Here is a 20,129-nt window from a genome sequence, read left to right on the forward strand (position 1 = left end):
TGTACTTCTTCCAAGACAGATTTGTTCATTTACCAGTGAGAAATGGCTTTTGGCAAGTTGAGATTCTCCTTGGTCTCCCAAGATCTTCTGAATTAGAATGCAGACAGAGTAGGATACTTGGCTTAGGAATAGCATACTATGTATATGGTCACTGATTAGAAAGGAAGGTAGAAAGATAACAACAGAGCACAACTTTGGTTGCTCTCCTGGGCCAAACCACCCTCTGACTCAGCTTTCATCCTAGCTTCCAAGATCCTAAGACCCCAGGCACCATCCTAACTTCTCTTCTGTTCCTTGAGCATGCAAGAGATTTAGGGACCCAGGGTCCTGAGTATTCAACAAATATATATTTAAATATACTGATAAAAATTGTGAGAGACTAGAGATGGCAAGGAGCAGTAGCCTTAGAAAAGTCAGGGAGAGAACAACTTAGAAACCTAAAATGCCAATTCTTAGTCCTTTCAACCACATGCCCCTCTCTCCAGGGTGCTTTTAACTGTGTAGACACTTCCTAGGTAACGGGTATCAGCTGCCACTTGACACTTCCTATGGTATGCAGTGAACAACCAGGCAATGATGCAGAGACAAGACAATAAAGAACTAACCTCGTTGCTTAAGAAAAATAAAATTGAGGCTTGAGAAATGAAGACCCATAAAAGACATTATAATCATAATTCTTGATAACAGATTCAGATGACGTACATTCTGGCCTGACAACTGCTATGAACATCAAGTAGTTGTCAAAATATACGAAGCCACTACAGGGTAAAAAATTGTGCTAATTAAAAAGAAAGTAGCACAGGGACCTCTTTCCTGGTGGCAGTGGACTTGAAATCACTCTGCTTGTTTTCACTCTAGCACTGAAAAAAGGGGCTATGTCCATTTCAAGCCCTCAGTTACTGGAAGTTGGGGGTACAGAATGGAGGGGAGCCTCTGTCTATTTTGAAAGCCTCTTAGGCTGTCAGTTTCCTCTCAGTCCTCAGGACACCGTATTCCCAGATGCAGTATGGAAAGGGATCCATGTCTCTGGGGTCTTCCCTAGGAATCCATGACCAGGAATCTCCTATGCTACTTTTATGTAATGTAGGCACACAGGGCACAAGCAATGCCAAGAAGACTAAACACACCCAGGAGAGGCATAGGATTATGGGTCTCCAAAACAGACCATGATGGAGAGAAGGCAAAGAGCAGAGGGAGGAGATTGTTGTTGTTCGATGCCCTTGAGTGGGTTCTGACTCATAGAGACCCTGTGTACAACAGAATGAAACACTGCCCGGTCCTGCGCCATCCTCACAATCGTTGTTATGCCTGAGCCTATTGTAGCAGCCACTGTGTCAGTCCATCTTGTTGAGGGTCTTACTCTTTTTCGCTGGCCCTCTACTTCCCCCCCCAAAAAATAAGAAAGAATTTTTCTTTTTTTTTTTCTACTTTCCCAAGCATGATGTCTTTCTCCAGGGCCTGATCTCTCCTGATAACACGTCCAAACTATGTGAAACACAGTCTCGTCATCCTTGCTTCTAAGGAGCATTCTGGTTTTACTTCTAAGACAGATTTGTTCGTTCTTTTGGCAGTCCATGGTATATTCCATATTCTTTGCCAACGCCACAATTCAAAGGCGTCAATTCTTCGGTCTTTCTTATTCGTATGACCATGGCTTGGGTCAGGCGCACCTCAGTCTTCAAGTAACATCTTTGCTTTTCAACATTTTAAAGAGGTCTTTTGCACCGGATTTGCCCAGTGCAATGTGTCTTTTGGTTTCTTGACTGCTGCTTCCATGGGTGTTGGTTGTGGATCCAAGTAAAATGAAATCCTTGACAACTTCAATCTTTTCTCCGTTTATCATGATGCTTATTGATCCAGTTGTGAGGATTTTTGTTTTCTTTTCATTGAGGGAGGAGGAGATGTCCCAAATAAGGGGGAGTGGCTTCCATACTGGGACAGTGACAATGTCTTCACTGTAATGCAGCTCTCAGTTACCTTAGCTCCAGATCCTGCTAAAGTTGAATCAACCTTGTAGGCTCTTTATGGGAACCTGAGCAGTATCCAAGAGTTGAAGTCATTCAAGCGAAAAATGCTTTCCCAAGAGCTAGGTGTCATCTCTGCGCAGTGTAGGAAATGTATTAAATGTCTTTCCCAGGGGACAGACTTATTATCTGGAAGATTTGATTTAAATGCCTCACAAAACAACAGAATTCAGTTGTCAGTCTGGAAGCAATCATCCTTGGAGAGTATACAAGGGCTCAATTTGTAAGAAAGTAATTGATTGCAATTCTTGAATGGTCAGGTTAAAATCAGGTTGCTTTTGGCCAATGATCATGGGATACTTATAGAGCAAATAATCCTTATGTGATTTTCCTCAATAGTTTTGATATATAAGAATAATATATTAAAAATAGGTACCCTCACCCAACTTTTTAAATCTTAAAAAATCACTGTATTTGCTTTCATATTTTAAAAAGTAGCCTTTAGAGATACAAGTGAATCCCCTGTGTACCCTACTCTATCCCATTACCCTCTCTCCCTCTTACCTCTGAGATAATCACAACCATGAATTCAATTTTTTTCACCATTTTGGTACATAATTTAGGCTTATACCTATGGATGTATATATCACATGAATTCATAAACAGCAAAGAGTGGCTTTCACATTTTTCAACTTTATGTAAAAGGCATCATAAAGTGTGAATTATTATATAACTTATTCCTTTAACCTTGTGTTGAAAACTCTTTTTGATGCATTTAACTCTAATTCATTTATTTTAACTGCTAAAAACTATTCCATTGTATGAATATTTAGTCATACATTCATTCATTCTCTCGTTAATGTGCATTTAGGCTATTTCTAGTTTTTAGCTATTAAAAACTATATAATGAACATTCTTGTACACATCTTCTTGTGAATATGTTTGAGTATTTTGTAGGGTGTGTCTCTACCAACTAAATTGCTAATTTATAGAATTTGCATATTTTAAACTTTTTCAGGTAGGATCAAAATACTCTTGTGATTGGTTGTACCGATTTATAATCCCATTAGCAGTGTATGAGAACTCCATTTTTCTGCATCCTTGTCAGTACTTCATATTATTAGTTTATTTTTGTCACTCTGATGTATGTGAAATAGTATCTAATTGATTTTATTTGTATTTTCCTGATTACTTTTGAGGTTGAACATGCTTCTATGCCTTTAGTGGCCACTCTGTGCCTTTGCCACCACCTGCACTAGCAAAAGCAGAAACCCCACACAGACTCTGTTTTCCCATGTTGCCATTACTGAATTGAACTTTCTTGTAGGATGTGTGTTTGTGTGTGTGTGTGTGTGCGTGCGTGCGTGCGTATGCATGGACGTGTGTGTGTGAGGGAGTGATTAGTGGGTCCTAGGTCATAGACCTTATTCTAGCTTGCAAGAAAGGCTGGGAACTTGAGTTTTGACTCCTAATTTGAGAAGGTAGGACTCATGGGGATTTTTGCAAAATTTCCTAGAAAGGCCAAACAAATGAAAATAGGCAGGAATGAATATGACGGATATCCACCACACATTCTAACCCTAGTTTTCTAAGAGGTGTGTGTGTGTGTGGTGTCTGTGTGTAATGTTTGGCCCCTATTGAGATGACTGCATAAGTGTTCTCCTTTCGTCTGTTCTTATGGTTAATTACATCAAGATTTCCTAATAGTAGGCCATCTTTGCTTTCCTGGGAAGAATCCAACTTGATAATGGTGTGTTATTTTCATACATTTCTTGGCTTGTTTCACTAGTATTTTCTTTGGGGTTTCTGCATCTATGTTTATATTAAAAAAAAAATCCCACTGCTATCGAATTGATTCCAACTCATAGTGACCCTATAGGACACAGTAGAACTGCCCCATAGGGTTTCCAAGGCTGTAAATCTTTACTGAAGCCGACTGCCTCATCTTTCCCCCACGGAGCAGTTGGTAGGTTCAAACCGCCAACCTTTTGGTTAGCAGCCAAACGCTGAACCACTGTGGCACCAGGGATCCTTCTATGTCCCAAATTAAACCACTTATTACCACCTCCCCTGCTACTGTTTTTTTTTTGTTTTCTTGTTTTACTGATTTTTGCTCTTATTTGAATCATCCCTTTCTTTACTTTCCTTGGCGTACTTTGTGGCCCTTCTGCTTTTCTGAGGTAGATTAGCTTATCAGTTTTCCTTCTTGAGGCTATTTTTAAGGCTTATTTGAAGCTATCAACTTCCCTCCAAGTACCACTTTAGGAGCTCACAAGATTTCGTATGTAAGCATTTTCACTATTGTTCTATTCCAAGTATTTTCTAATACCTTTTAGAGTTTCTTCAAATTTCTAGTAGCAAGTTTTTCAATTTCTTAAAAAGTATTTTTATAACATCCTTTGTGTGTGTATGTGTTGCTTGAGATTTGCCTTATGGCTTACCACTGGTCAATTATTTTTTTTATAAATACTCTCTGTGTGTTTTCCTAAGTGTTAAGTGGCTAAGTCTATGTGTATCCATTAGCTTATGCTTGTCAATTTCATTCTTCAAATCATCTCATCACACAAAATTGTTGGTCTGATTGAGTATTCACTTACTGAGAGTCTATGGGCGTTCCAAATTCTCCTTGTGATTCACTTTTTTGCTTTACTGATTTTGAGTCAATGTTATTATTGTTGTTAGGTATCATCGACTCGGTTCTGACTCATAGCGATGCTATGTACCACAGACTGAAACACTGTCTGGTTCTGCACCATGCTCACAATCATTGTTAGCTTGAGCCCATTGTTGCAGCCACTGTGTGAATCCATCTCATTGAGGGTCCTCTTCTTTTTCGCTGACCCTTTCCTTTACCAAACATGATGTCCTTCTCCAGTTACTGATCCTTCTTGACAACATGTTCAAAGCATGTAAGAAGAAGTCTCACTGTCCTATCTTCTAAGGAGCACTCTGGTTGTACTTCTCCTAAGACAGATTTATTTGTTCTTTTGGCAGTCCACAGTATATTCAATATCTTTCACCAACACCACAATTCAAAGGTGTCAATTCTTCAGTCTTCCTTATTCATTGTCCAACTGTCACATGCATATGATGCAATTGAAAATACCATGGCTTGGGTCAGGCGCACCTTAGTCTTCAAGTAACATCTTTGCTTTTCAAAACTTTAAAGAGGTCTTCTGCAGCAGATTTGCCCAATGAATGCATCTTTTGATTTCTTGAGTGCTGCTTCCATGGCTGTTATTGTGCATCCAAGTAAAACGAAATCCTTGACAACTTCAATCTTTTCTCTGTTTATCATGATGTTGCTTATTGGTCCAGTTGTGAGGATTTTTGTTTTCTTTATGTTGAGGTGCAATTCATGCTGAAGGCTGTGGTCTTTCGTCTTCATCAGTAAGTGTTTCAAGCTCTCTTCACTTTCTGTAAGCAAGGTTGTGTCATCTGCACAATGCAGATTGTTAATGAGTCTTTCTCCAATCCTGATGCCCTGTTCTTCATATAGTCCAGCTACTTGCATTATTTGCTCAGCATACAGAGTGAATAAATATGGTGAAACTATACAACCCTGATGCATATCTTTCCTGACTTTAAACCATGCAGTGTCTCCTTGTTCTGCCTGAACAACTACCTCTTGCTCTATGTACAGGTTCCTCATGAGCACAATTAAGTGTTCTGGAATTCCCATTCTTCCCAATGTTATCCATAATTTGTTATGATTCACACAGTCGAATGCCTTTGCACAGTCAATAAAACACAGGTAAACATCCTTCTGGTATTCTCTGCTTTCAGCCAGGACCCATCTGACATCAGCAATGATATCCCTGGTTCCACATCCTCTTCTAAATCCGGCCTGAATTTCTGGCAGGTCTGTGTTGATATACTGCTGCAGCCACTTTTGAATGATCTTCAGGAAAATTTTACTTGCATGTGATATTAATGATATTGTTCAATAATTTCCACATTCTGTTGGATCACCTTTCTTGGGAATAGGCATAAATATGGATCTCTTCCAGCTGGCTGGCCAGATAGCTGTCTTCCAAATTTTCTTGGCATAAAAGGGGGAGCACTTCCAATGAGGCATCCGTTTGTTGACACATCTCGATTGATATTCGTCAATTCCTGAAGCCATTTTTTTTTTCGCCAATTCCCTCAGTGCAGCTTGGACTTTTTCCTTCTGTATCATCCATTCCTGATCATATGCTACTTCTTGAAATGGTTGAAAGTCGCCCAATTCTTTTTGTTATAATGACTCTGTGTATTCCTTCCATGTTCTTTTTATGCTTCCTGCATTGTTTAATATTCTCCCCATAGAATCCTTCAGTACTGAAACTCGAGGCTTGAATTTCTTCTTCATTTCTTTCGGCTTGAGAAATGATGAGTGTGTTCTTCCCTTTTGGTTTTCTGTCTGCAGCTCTTTGCACATGTCATTATAATACTTTACTTTGTCTTCTTCAGCTGCCCTTTGAAATCTTTTGTTCAGTTCTTTACTTCATCATTTCTTCCTTTTGCTTTAGCTGCTCAAAGTTCAAGAGCAAGTTTCAGAGTGTCTTCTGACATCCATTTTGGTCTTTTCTTTTGTTCCTTTCTTTTTAATGACATCTTGCTTTCTTCATGTGTGATGTCTTTGATGTCATTCCACAACGATCTGGTCTTCAGTCATTAGTGTTCAACGCTTCAAATCTATTCTTGAGATGGTCTCTAAATTCAGGTGGGATATACTCAAGGTCGTATGTTGGCTCTCATGGACTTGCTTTAATTTTCTTCAGTTTCAACTTGAACTTGCATATGAGCAATTGATGGTCTGTTCCGCAGTCAGCCCCTGGCCTTGCTCTGGTGGATGACACTGAGCTTTTCTATCACCTCTTCCACAGATGTAGTCGATTTGATTCCCCCATATTCCATCTGGGGAGATCCATGCATATAGTCAGCATTTATGTTGGTGAAAAAATGTATCTGCAATGAAGAAGTTGTTGGTCTTGCAAAATTCTATCATGTGACCTCCGGCATAATTTCTATCACTAAGGCCATATTTTCCAACTACTGGTCCTTCTTCTTTGTTTCCCACTTTCACATTCCAATCACCAGTAACTATAAGTGCAACCTGATTGCATATTCTATCAATTTCAGACTGCAGAAGCTGGTAAAAATCTTCAGTTTCTTCATCTTTGGCCTTAGTGGTTGATGCGTAAATTTGTATAATAATCATATTAACAGGTCTTCTTTGTTGTCGTTGTTAGGTGCCGTTGAGTCGGTTCCGACTCATTGTGACCCTATGCACAGCAGAACAAAACATTGCCCCGTCCTGAGCCATCCTTACAGTCATTTTTATGCTTGAGCTCATTGTTGCAGCCACTGTATCAATCCATCTCATTGAGGGTCTTCCTCTTTTCTGCTGACCCTGTACTTTACCAAGCATGATGTCCTTCTCCAGGGACTGATAGCTCCTGATAACATGTCCAAAGTATGTGAGAAGGGTGACCTTGCTGATATTCGAATACCGGTGGCACAGCTTCCAGCATCACAGCAAAATGTAAGCCCACACAGTACTACAAACTGAGACACTTGGGGGCCATGTTATTGGTACATACAAATTTAGAGTTGTTATATTTTCTACTTGAGAGATTCCATTTTTTAATATAATGATATTTTATCCTAAAGAAAAATATTTGTCTTCAAGCCCATTCTACCTGTGTTTCATAGTTCTACCGCCTTTATTTTTATTAGGATTTGTCCATACATATTTTTCCATCCCCTTTCATTCAGTCTGTTTTATGTGTCTTTAACTGTGACTCTTGTTTGTACATAGAATATAACTACATTGCTAATTTATCTTATTATAGTTAGTTCATTTCTATTATGTTTTCTCTTTTCCCATGTTTTATTTTCTCTTTTTTTTTGCCTTCTGTAAAATCGTAACACTTTCTATATTCCTTTTTCTTTAATTGTTAATATACATACTTGACTTAAAGTCAAAAGGTAGTCATTTTCACTACTCTCCTCCCAAATAATTCAAGACCGTATTAACCCCCATATCTTCTCTCCCTTCTTCTACTTTGGTTTATTCTAGTTATTTATTCTACCTTGGTTTTTATATTCATTTGTAGAAAGCAGGTATTTGTTTATCTTACTCATAAGTTTAAACAAATAAAATGCTCACTCTTCCTTATTCTCACTATTCCTTCTTGCATCTTTTTTTGGTTTCATTTTCAACTACATGAAAATCTTCTTTTAGTAGTTCTTTTCGTAAGGATTAGTTTAATAATTTATATATTTAAAAATATTTTGGCACATCTTCTATATGCCTGGTAGAGTTCTACATGCTAAGGATATGTTATTGTTGTTGTTAGGTGCTGTCTAGTCGATCCCAACTCATAGATTCTTGGTGGGCTGAGTCCTGGTTTAGACCCATTGTCCTGCTATAATCATTAACCAACCCTCCTCTCACTCTCAAAATTGTTCCAGTTTATATATTATATGGTCTCCTTACCCTTTAGCAGGAATGTGCTTGGTATCCTGGAAGAAGGAAAAGGCCAGACTTGCTAATGTGTAGAGGGCATACTGGTTGGAAAAGAGCTAACAGAGGAAGGGAGGGGTCAGCTTATGAGGCGTTCAAGGTCAGGGAAGGAATCTGTCACTTATTCCAGGTATGATTGGAAGCCATTAGGAAATTTTAGGCCAAAGGATTTTAAGCATCTTTCCTTTTCTAACCAAGGAACCTGGAGATGTCGCCCATGACTTGTATAGTTTAATGGTCAGTCAAGGATTTAGGAAGAGCTTGCACTCAGATTATGGGACTCACCCTGTTAGTAGTTCTCTTGCTTCTGAGGCCTCTTCCTGAATTTTCACCTCATCCGCCAACCCTGAGTTATATCCTCTGAAACATTACATCAATAAAGCTTTAGATTTCTGAGCTGTGATGAGTTGGGGCATCCCTTCAGTCTAGAAAACAGCAAACTTACAAACCTTATCCAGTAGTTTTACCATTTAATGGGTGTCTTAGGCTGGGTTCTCTAGAAAAGGAAAACCAGTAAAGCATATAGATATATATATATCCCATTGGCATCAAGTCAATTCCAACTCATAGTGACCCTATAGGAAAGAGTAGAACTGCCCCATAGGGTTCCGAAGGAATGGCTGGTGGATTCAAACTGCCAGCCTTTTGGTTAGCAGCCAAATGTTTAACCACTGTAGCATCAGGGGTACAAAATATATAGAGAGAGGTATTTGTGTCAAGGAAATGGCTCACATAGTTGTAGAGGCTGGAAAATCCCAAGTTTGTGGGTCAGTCTAGAGGCTTCTCCTGACTCATGTAGCTGCAGGGGCTCGCGGGCCCAAGATTGGCAGGTCAGACAGCAGGCCTCTGGTTGACAGGCTGTGGAGACCGAACAAATTCCAAGATTGGCAGGCAAGATGGCAGGTAAGCTGCTAGCTCAAGTCCCAAGAACCAGAATTCAGACAATCAAGAGCCAGTTGCAGGATCCAGAGTGAGCAAAAGCCTATGAGCCTTGCCAGAAAGTCCACCTATATTGGATGCAGGCCATACCCTGAAGGAAACTTCCTTTCAACCGGCTACTCACAGCAGATCCCATCATGGAGGTGAAAACATTACATCAGATTGCATCATGGAGGTGATTACATCATCATACGACTGCCGAACTACATCATAACTGCCAAACAGGGCCCAGTCAAGTTGACACACAACCTTAACAATTACAGTGGGGAGCCCCCTTTTATTTTTGCAAGATTTTTTTTTAACTTGGCTCCATGGCCTCCCCCATGTGTGTGTATTGTAGTGGTCAGCCAGAAATTTATGCAGACTTAGTTGGTGACTTTCTTGCTTCCAGAACTCCCACTCCTACATTTGCATATTCTCTGCCAGCTCTGAAATATCACCTCTGCCGCCTGGAGCTGCTGTGGCTTTTGCCACTGAAACTCCAGGTTTGGGGAGTACTTTCGGGAAAAAAAAAAATCACAGACTCCCAATTTTAATCCATTGATGTTGCCATCTTTCAAGGGTAAACTCTCCTCTAGTTTCTGTCTACCTTCCATGACTTTCTATTGCTTTCAAGTACTTTATATATATATACATATATATTTGGGTGGTTTTTATATATACACACACTGGAAAGCAGTATATTTCAGATTTTATAATTAATAGTTGAAGGAGGATGGGTCTAAACAATTTACTGTTGTTACCAAAAGCTGGAACATTTATCGTTATTTTAATTTGTGTTTAGATTAACAGCAAATTAAAAAAATATTCTTCATATTTATTAGCAATTATTCATTTCATGGATTTCCTGTTCATTTACTCATTTTTATATTTATGTTTTTCTCTTATTTATCTGTAAGAGCTCATTAATTACTGAAGACAATAAAATATGAACCCATTGTTGTTGCTATTGTGGTAAGACATCATCGAGTTGGTTCTGACTCACAGCGGCCCTAAGTACATCAGAACGGAATACTGCCTGGTCCTGTGCCATCCCCACAACTGTTGCTATGTTTGAGCCCATTGTTGCAGGCACTGTGTAAGTCCATCTCATTGAGGGTTTTCTCCTTTTTCAACGGCACTTTACCAAGCATGATGATATTTTACCAAGAATGATGTCCTTGTTCAGGGACTGGACCCCCAATAACATGTTCAAAGTAGGTGAGATGAAGTCTCACTGTCCTTGCTTCTAAGAAGCATTCTAGCTGTATTTTTATGGATACAGATTTGTTCTTTGGCAGTCCGTGATATGTTCAATATTCTTTGCCAGGACCATAATTCAAAGGCATCAATTCTCATTCCATCTTCCTTATTCATCGTCTAGCTTTTGCATGCGTATGAGGTGATTGAAAATATCAAGTCTTGGGTCAGGGACACCTTAGTCTTCAAGGTCACATCTTTGCTTTTCAACACTTTAAAGAGGTCCTTTGCAGCAGATTTGCCCAATGTGATGCATCTTTTGATTTTCTGACTGCTGCTCTACCCTGGGCATTCGTTGTGGATCCAAGTAATATGAAATCTTTGACAACTTCATTATTTTCTCTGTTTATCATGATGTTATTTATTAGTACAGTTTGAGGATTTTTGTTTTCTTTATGTTGAGGGGTAATCCATACTGAAGGCTGTAGCCTTTGATCTTCATCGGTAAGTGCTTCAAGTCCTCTTCACTTTCAGCAAGCAAGGTTGTGTCATCTGCATAACGCAGGTTGTTAGTGAGCCTTCCTCTAATCCTGATGCCATGTTCTTCATCATATAATCTGGCTTCTCAGTATATTTGTTCAGCATTTAGATTGAATAAATATGGTGAAATGATACAGCCCTGACACACACCTCTCCTGATTTTAAACCACACAGTATCCCCTTGTTCTGTTCAAACAACTGCCTCTTGACCTATGTATAGGTTCCTCAGGAGCACAATTAAATGTTCTGGAGTTCCCATTCTTCCCAACATTATCCATAGTTTATTATGATTCACACAGTCAAATGCCTTTGCATAGTCAGTTTAACACAGGTAAACATATTTCTGTTATTCTCTGCTTTCAGCCAGAATCCATCTGACATCAGGAATGGTATTCCTGGTTCCAGGTTCTGCTCTGACTCTGGCTTGAATTTCTGGCAGTTCCCTGTTAATGTACCGCTGCAATCATTTTTGAATTATGTCAGCAAAATTTTTTCTTGTGTGTGATATTAATGATACTGTTTGATAATTCCTGCTTACTGTTGGATCACCGTTCTTTGGAATATGCACAAATATGGATCTCTTGTAGTTGGTTGGCTGGGTAGTTGTCTTCCGAATTTCTTGGCATATATGAGTGAGCACCTCTGGTGCTGCATCCATTTTTTGAAACATCTCAGTTGGTATCGTGTCAATTCCTGGAGCCTTGTTTTTCACCAGTGCCTTCAGTGTAGCTTGGACTTCTTTCTTCAGTACCACAGTTCTTGATCATATGCTACCTCCTCAAATCTTTGAGCATCGACCAATTCTTTTTGGTACAGTGACTGTGTATTTCTTCCATCCTCTTCTGATGTTTCATTCATCGTTCAGTATTTTGTCCAAGTGCCCAGCGTGTTCTTCCCTTTTGGTTTTCTAACTCCAGGTCTTTGTACGTTTCATTATAATACTTTATTTTGTCTTCTCAAGCCACCCTTTGAAATCTTCTGTTCAGGTTTTTTACCTCATCATTTCTTCTGTTCACTTTAGCTACTCAATGTTCAAGAGCAAGTTTCAGAGTCTCTTCTGATATCCATTTTGGTCTTTTCTTTCTTTCCTGTCATTTTAATGACCTTTTGCTTTCTTTATGTATGACACCCTTCATGTCATTCCACAGCTCTTCTGGTCTTTGATCATTAGTGTTCAATGCATCAAATCTGTTCGTGAGATGGTCTCCAAATTCAAGTGGAATATACTCAAGGTTGTGTGTTTGGCATTCGTGGACTTGCTCCAATTTTCTTCAACTTCAACTTGCATATGAGCAATTGATGGTCTGATCCTCAGTCGGACCCTGGCCTTGTTCTGATGATATTGAGCTTCTTCATTGTCTCTTTCCACAGGTGTAGTCAGTTTGATTCCTGTCTATTTCATCTGGCGAGGTCCCCGTGTATAGTCACAGTTTATGTTGGTGAAAAAATGTATTTGCAATGAAGAATTCATTGGTCTTGCGAAATTCTATCATGGAATTTCTGACATGTTTTCTATCACCAAGGCCATGTTTTTCAACTATTGGTCTTTCTTCTCTGTTTCCAACTTTCACGTTCCAAAAACTAGTAATTAGCAATTCATCTTGATTGCATGTTTGATCAATTTCAGACTGCGGAAGTTGGTGAATATATTCAATTTTTTCATCTTTGATGATCCCATTAAACATATTGTTATTTTGAAGCACAAATGAAATGATACATGTTCAAATGGAAATTTCTGGTTTTGTGGTGATGATTATGTTGTCTCTTGGTGTTCAGCAGGAGAGACAAGATGAGGAACATGTTCTTACTAAAAATGCCACTGCATGGTGAAGAGGCTCTAGTCTTTTCATAAGTAAAAGGCTTGTGATCAGCTTGTATGATCTGTGGGGCAGTGTTGGCAGTGACTTTCCTAAGCAAAGCCTTATCAGATATATTACCTCCCTAGTTATGGATCACTATGGCATTATTTTTCAACCATACTCATTTGCCTTGCTCACCAGTAACTACTGTTAATAGAGTACTGCTTCACTCCATTAGAAGAAATATTGTAAGATAATTAATATTTGTTTTTAAGGACACTGTGGACCCTCACCAGAAATCTACTCAAGCTCTGTTCTCTCCTTTTCTGTCTCCAGGAGTACACCATTGATGTATTCTTTCGACAGACATGGCATGATGAAAGACTGAAATTTGATGGACCTATGAAGATCCTACCACTCAACAATCTCCTGGCTAGTAAGATCTGGACTCCTGACACCTTCTTCCACAATGGAAAGAAATCAGTGGCCCATAACATGACCACGCCTAACAAGCTGCTCAGATTGGTGGACAATGGGACCCTTCTTTACACAATGAGGTCAGAGAGTGGTGCCCTGATCCAGGAGGGTGGCAAAGTATACTGGGCGGGGGAGACTTGGGTTGAAAGTGGCATGTTTTAGGGAATCCATTGAAATTCTGTCATGTTTACAGGTATATACCTCCTAGCATAGTCACATGTATACACACTCGTTAGCTGCCATCGAGTTGGTTCTGATTCATAGTGACCCTATGTACAGCAGAATGAAACACTGCCTGGTCTGGTGCCATCCTCACAACTGTTGCTATGTTTGAGCCCATTGTTGTGACCACTGTGTCAATCCACCTCGTTGAGGGTCTTCCTCTTTTTTCCTGACCCTCTACTTTACTAAGCATGCTGTCCTTCTTCAGGAACTGGTCCCTGTTGATAACATGTCCAAAGTACGTGAGATGAAGTCTCATCATCTTTGCTTCTAAGCAGCATTCTGACTGTACTTCTTCCAAGACAGACTTATTCATTCTTCTGGGAATCCATAGTGTATTCCATATTCTTCGCCTACACCATAATTAAAAGGCGTCATTTATTCTTTGTCCAGCTTTTGTATGCATGTACTGTTCATGTACTGCTGCAACCATTTTTTAATTATCTTTAGCAAAATTTTTATATACATACTTTGTTGTTGTTGTTGGGTGCCGTCGAGTCAGTTCAGACTCATAGTGACCCTATGCACAACAGAACAAAACACTGCCCGGTCCTGAGCCATCCTTACAGTCGTTATGCTTGAGCTCATTGTTGCAGCCACTGCGTCAATCCACCTCGTTGAGGGTCTTCCTCTTTTTCTCTGACCCTCTACTTTCCCAAGCATGATGTCCTTCTCCAGGGACTGATCCCTTCTGACAACATGTCCAAAGTATGTAGGACTCAGTCTCACCATCCTTACATCTAAGGAGCATTCTGGCTGCACTTCTTCCAAGACAGATTTATTTGTTCTTTTGACTTTCCACGGTATATTCAATGTTCTTCACCAACAGCACAATTCAAAGGCGTCAGTTCTTCTTTGGTCTTCCTTATTCATTGTCCATCTTTCCCGTGCGTATGATGCGACTGAAAATACCGTGGCTTGGATCAGGCACACCATAGTCTTCAAGGTGGCATCTTTGCTTTTCAACACTTTAAAAAGGTCCTTTGTAGCAGATTTACCCAATGCAATGCGTTGTTCAATTTCTCGACTGCTGCTTCCATGGCTGTTGATTGTGGATCCAAGTAAAATGAAATCCTTGACAACTACAATCTTTTCTCCGTATCATGAAGTTGCTCATCGGTCCAGTTGTGAGGATTTTTATTTTCTGTTTTTTTTTTTTTCTTTTTTAAAAGTTTACAAACCAAGTCAGTATCTCATACAAAAACTTATATACACCTTGCTATATACGCTTAGTTGCTCTCCTTCTAACGAGATAGCACATTCCTTTCTCCACTCTCTATTTTTGTGTCCATTCGGCCAGCTTCTGCCCCTCTCTGCCCTCTCATCTATTCTCCACACAGGAGCTTCCCACATAATCTCATGTGTCTACTTGATCCAGGGAACTCACTCTTCACCAGTATCATTTTCTATCCCATAGTCCAGTCATATCCCTCTCCAAAGAGTTGGCTTTGGGAATGGCTCCTGTCTTGGGCTAACAGAAAGTCTGGGGACCATGACCTCTGGGGTCTATTTAGGCTCAGTCGGACCATTAAGTCTGATCTTTAACAAGCATTTGGGGTCTGCATCCCGCTGCTCTCTTGCTTCCTCAGGGATTCTCTGTCGTGTTCCCTTTCGGGGCAGTCACTGGTTGTAGCAGGGCACCATGTAGTTCTTCTGGTCTCAGGCTGATGTAGTCTCTGGTTTATGTGCCCCTTTCTGTCTCTTGGGCTCATAATTACCTTGTGTCTTTGGTGTTCTTCATTCACCTTTGATCCAGGTGGTTGATACCAATTGATGCATCTTAGATGGCAGCTTACTAGCATTTAAGACCCCAGATGCCAATCTCCAAAGTGGGATGCAGAATGTTTTCTTAATAGTTTTTATTATGCCAATTGACTTAGATGTTCCCTGAAACCATGGTCTCCAAACCCCCACCCCTGCTGCACTGGCCTTTGAAGCGTTCAGTTTATTCAGGAAATTTCTTTGCGTTTGGTTTAGTCCAGTTGTGCTGACCTCTTCTATATTATATGTTGTCTTTCCCTTCATCTAAAATAGTTCTTATCTACTATCTCATTAGTGAAAACCCCCCCTTCCCTCCCTCCCCACTCTCGTAACCATCAGAGAATATTTTCTTCTCTGTTTAAACTATTTTTTGAGTTCTTATAATTGTCTCATACAATATTTGTCCTTTTGCAACTGACTAATTTCAGTCAGCATAATGCCTTCCAGATTCCTCCATGTTATGAAATGTTTTACGGATTCATCATTGTTCTTTTTCCATGCATAGTATTCCATTGTGTGATTATACCATAATTTATTCATCCATTCATCCATTGATGGGCAACTTGGTTGCTTCCATATTTTTGCTATTGTAAACAATGCTGCAGTGAACATGGGTGTGCACATATCTGTTCATATAAAGGCTCTTATTTCTCTAGGATATATTCCAAGGAGCTAGATTGTATGGTAGTTCTATTTCTAACTTTTTAAGGAGGCGCCAAATCGATTTCCAAAGTGGTTGTACCATTTTCCATTCCCACCAGCAGTGTATAAGTGTTCCAGTCTCTCCACAACCTCTCCAACATTTATTATTTTGTGTTTTTTGGATTAATGCCAGCCTTGTTGGGGCCAGATGGAATCTCATTGTAGTTTTGATTTGCATTTCTGTAAGGGCTAATGATCGTGAGCATTTCCTCATGTATCTGTTAGCTACTGAATGTCTTCTTTAGTGAAGTGCCTGTTCATATCCTTTGCCCAGTTTTTAATCAGGTTGTCTTTTTGTAGTTGAGTTTTTGCAGTATCATGTAGATTTGAGAGATCAGATGCTGGCAAGAAATGTCATAGCTAAAAACTTTTCCCCAATCCGTATGTAATCTTATTACTTTTTTCATGAAGTCTTTGGATGAGCATAGGTGTTTGATTTTTAGGAGCTCCCACTTATCTAGTTTCTCTTCTGCATTGTTAGTAATGTTTTGTATACTGTTTATGCCATGTATTAGGGCTCCTAGCATTGTCCCTATTTTTTCTTCCATGATCTTTATCGTTTTAGATTTTATATTTAAGTCTTTGATCCATTTTGACTTCATTTTTGTGCATGGTGTGAGGTGTGGGTCTTGTTTCATTTTTTGTTGATGGATATCCAGTTATGCCAGCACCATTTGTTAAAAAGACTGTCTTTTCCCCATTTAACGGACTTTGGGCCTTTGTCAAATATTAGCTGCTCACGTGTGGATGTATTTATGTTTGGATTCTCAATTCTGTTCCATTGGTTTGTGTATCTGCTGTTGTACCATTACCAGGCTGTTTTGACTACTGTGGTCGTATAATAAGTTCTAAAATCAGGTAGAGGCTTCCCACTTTGTTCTTCTTTTTCAGTAATGCTTGACTTATCCGGGGCCTCTTTCCATTCCATATGAAGTTGGTGATTTGTTGATCCATCTCATTAAAAAACGTCATTTGGAATTTGGATCAGAATTGTGTTCTATCTGCAGATCTCTTCTGGTAGAATAGACATTTTTACAATGTTAATTCTTCCTATCCATGAGCAAGGTATATTTTTCCACTTATGTAGGTCTCTTTTGGTTTCTTGCAGTAGTGTCTCGTTGTTTTCTTTGTATAGGTCTTTTGCGTCTCTTTTAAGATTTATTCCTTAGTATTTTATCTTTTGGGGGGCTACTGTAAATGGTATTGATTTGGTGGTTTCCTCTTCAATGTTCTTTTTGTGGGTGTAGAAGAATCCAACTGATTTTTGTATGTTTATCTTGTATTCTTATTCTCTGCTGAACTCTTCTATTAGTTTCAGTAGTTTTCTTGAGTATTCTTTAGGGTGTTCTGTATATAAGATCATGTCATCTGCAAATAGAGATACTTTGACTTCTTCCTTACCAATCTGGATGCCCTTTATTTCTTTATTTCTCCTAATTGCTCTGGTTAGGATCTGCAGCACAATTTTGAATAAGAGTGGTGATGAAGGGCATCCTTGTCTGATTCCCGATCTCAAGGGTAATGATTTTAGACTCTCTCCATTTAGAATAATGTTGGCTATTGGTTTGTATAAATATCCTTTACTATGTTGAGGAATTTTCCTTCTATTCCTATTTTGCTGAGAGTTTTTACCAAGAATCTGTGTGGAACTTTGTCAAATACATTTTCTGCATCAATTGGTAAGATCATGTGGTTCTTGTCTTTTGTTTTATTTATATGATGGATTACATTAATTGGTTTTCTAATGTTGAACCATCCCTGCAGACCTGGTATGATTTCTACTTGGTCATGGTGAATTATTTTTTTGGTATGTCGTTGAACTCTATTGGCTAGAATTTTGTTGAGGATTTTTGCATCTACGTTGATGAGGGGTATAGGTCTAATTTTCTTTTTTTTGTGGTGTGGTGTCTTTACCTGGTTTTGGTATCGGGGTATGCTGACTTCATAGAATGAGTTTGGAAGTATTCCATCCTTTTCTGTGCTTTGAAATACCTTTAGTAGTAGTGGTGTTAACTCTTCTCTGAAAGTTTGGTAGAACTCTGCAGTGAAGCCATCCGGGTCAGGGGTTTTTTTTTTTGCTTGGAGTTTTTTAATTACCTTTTCAATCTCTTCTTTTGTTATGAGTTCATTTAGTCGTTCTACCTGTTTGTGTTAGTTTAGGTAGGCAGTGTGTTTCTAGAAACTCATCCATTTCTTCTAGGCTTTCAAATTTCTTAGAGTACAATTTTTCACAGTAACCTGATATAATTCTTTTAATTTTGGTCAGGTCTCTTATGACATAGCCCATCTCATTTCTCATTCAGGTTATTTGCTTCATCTCCTGTTTTTTTGTCAGTTTGGCTGGTGGTTTATCAATTTTGTTCATTTTTTCAAAGAAGCAGCTTTTGGTCTTATTAGCTCTTTCAATTGTTTTTCTGTTCTCTATTTCGTTTAATTGTGCTCTAATTTTTATTATTTGTTTTCTTCTGGTGCTTGAGGGTTTCTTTTGTTCCCTTCTATTTGTTCAAGTTGTAGGGATAATTCTTTGATTTTGGCCCTTTCTTCTTTTTGTGTGTGTGCATTTATTGATATAATTTGACCTCTGAGCACTGCTTTCACTGTGTCCCAAAGGTTCTGAAGTTTTTTTTCATTTTCATTGGATTCTATGAATTTCTTTATTCCATCCATGACGTCTTTTTTAACCCAGTCTTTTTTGAGCAGGGCTTTGTTCAGTTTCCAAATGTTTGATTTCTTTTCCCTGCTTTGTCTGTTATTGATTTTCATTTTTTTGGCCTTATCATCAGAGAAGATGCTTTGTAATATTTCAATGTTTTGGATTTTGCAAAGGCTTGCTTTATGACCTAATATGTGGTCTGTTCTAGAGAATTCTCCATGTGTGCTCAAAAAGAAAGTATACTTGGATGCTGTTGGGTGGGGTGTTCCATATATGTCTATGAGGTCCACTTGGTTGATTATGGCATTTAGATCTTGCCTGTCTTTATTGAGCTTCTTTCTGGATGTTCTGTCCTTCACTGAAAGTGGTGTGTTGAAGTCTCCTAGTATAATTGTGGCGCTGTCTATCTCACTTTTCCATGCTGTTAGAGTTTGTTTTATGTATCTTGCAGCCCTGTCCTTGGGTGCATAAACATTTAATATGGTTATATCCTCCGGGTATATTGTCCTTTTAATCATTATATAGTGTTTTTCCTTATCCTTTGTGGTAGATTTAAGTTTAAAGGGAAATTCGTTTGAAATTAATGTTGCCACTCCTGCTGTTGAATGATTGTTGTTTGCTTGATATATTTTTTCCATCCTTTGAGTTTTAGTTTGTTTGTGTCTCTAAGTCTAAGGTGTGTCTCTGGTAGGCAGCATATAGACGGATCATTTTTTTTTTTCCATTCTGCCACTCTCTGTCTCTTTATTGGTGCATTTAGTCGATTTACCTTCATTGTAATTATGGATAGGTATGAGTTTAGCTGTGTCATTTTGATGTCTTTTTGTGTGTGTTGTTGACCATTTTTTTCCCACTTAATTTTTTGTGCTGAGTAGCTTATGTTTATATATTGTTTTTCCTGATATTCCTTGTAGTTGATTTTTTTTCTGCTGAGTATTTTTTTCTTGTATTTTATTTTGTTGAGTGGGATTGTTAGTCTTCTTTGTGTTTACCTCAGTATTCACCCCTATTTTTCTAAATTTAAACCTAACTTTTATTTCTTTATATCACCTTGTCTTCCTCTCCGTATGATAGATCTATGACTACATTTCTTTTTTTTCCCCCTCTTTATTGTTGCAATGTTGTCTTCTTTTACATAATAACAATATTGTTTCCCTTTTTTGAGCTTTTTTTTTTTTAATCTTGTTTTATTTTGCGATTTCCCTACCTTGATTGACATCTGATTGCTCTGTCCAGGGTTCTAGTCTTCAGATGATATCTGATATTACTGATTTTCTAACCGGGGAACACCTTTTAATATTTCTTGTAGTTTTGATTTGGTTTTTATGAATTCCCTAAACTTCTGTTTATCTGGAAATGTCCTAATTTCATCTTCATATTCA

At 38.7% G+C, this 20,129-nt stretch overlaps 1 protein-coding gene across 2 annotated transcripts in view; it reads left to right on the top strand.

Moving 5' to 3' along the window:
- The window catches only part of GABRA3 (gamma-aminobutyric acid type A receptor subunit alpha3), a 173,721-nt gene that overhangs the window by 73,367 nt on the left and 80,225 nt on the right, over positions 1 to 20,129 (top strand). For both annotated transcript variants that reach the window (XM_049872781.1, XM_049872782.1), the window contains exon 4: positions 13,269 to 13,489. In XM_049872781.1, coding sequence (XP_049728738.1) covers positions 13,269 to 13,489 — 221 coding nt within the window. The remainder of the gene's footprint in view (positions 1 to 13,268; positions 13,490 to 20,129) is intronic.

Source organism: Elephas maximus, chromosome X (assembly GCF_024166365.1).
Source record: "Elephas maximus indicus isolate mEleMax1 chromosome X, mEleMax1 primary haplotype, whole genome shotgun sequence".
Lineage (NCBI taxonomy): Eukaryota > Metazoa > Chordata > Mammalia > Proboscidea > Elephantidae > Elephas > Elephas maximus.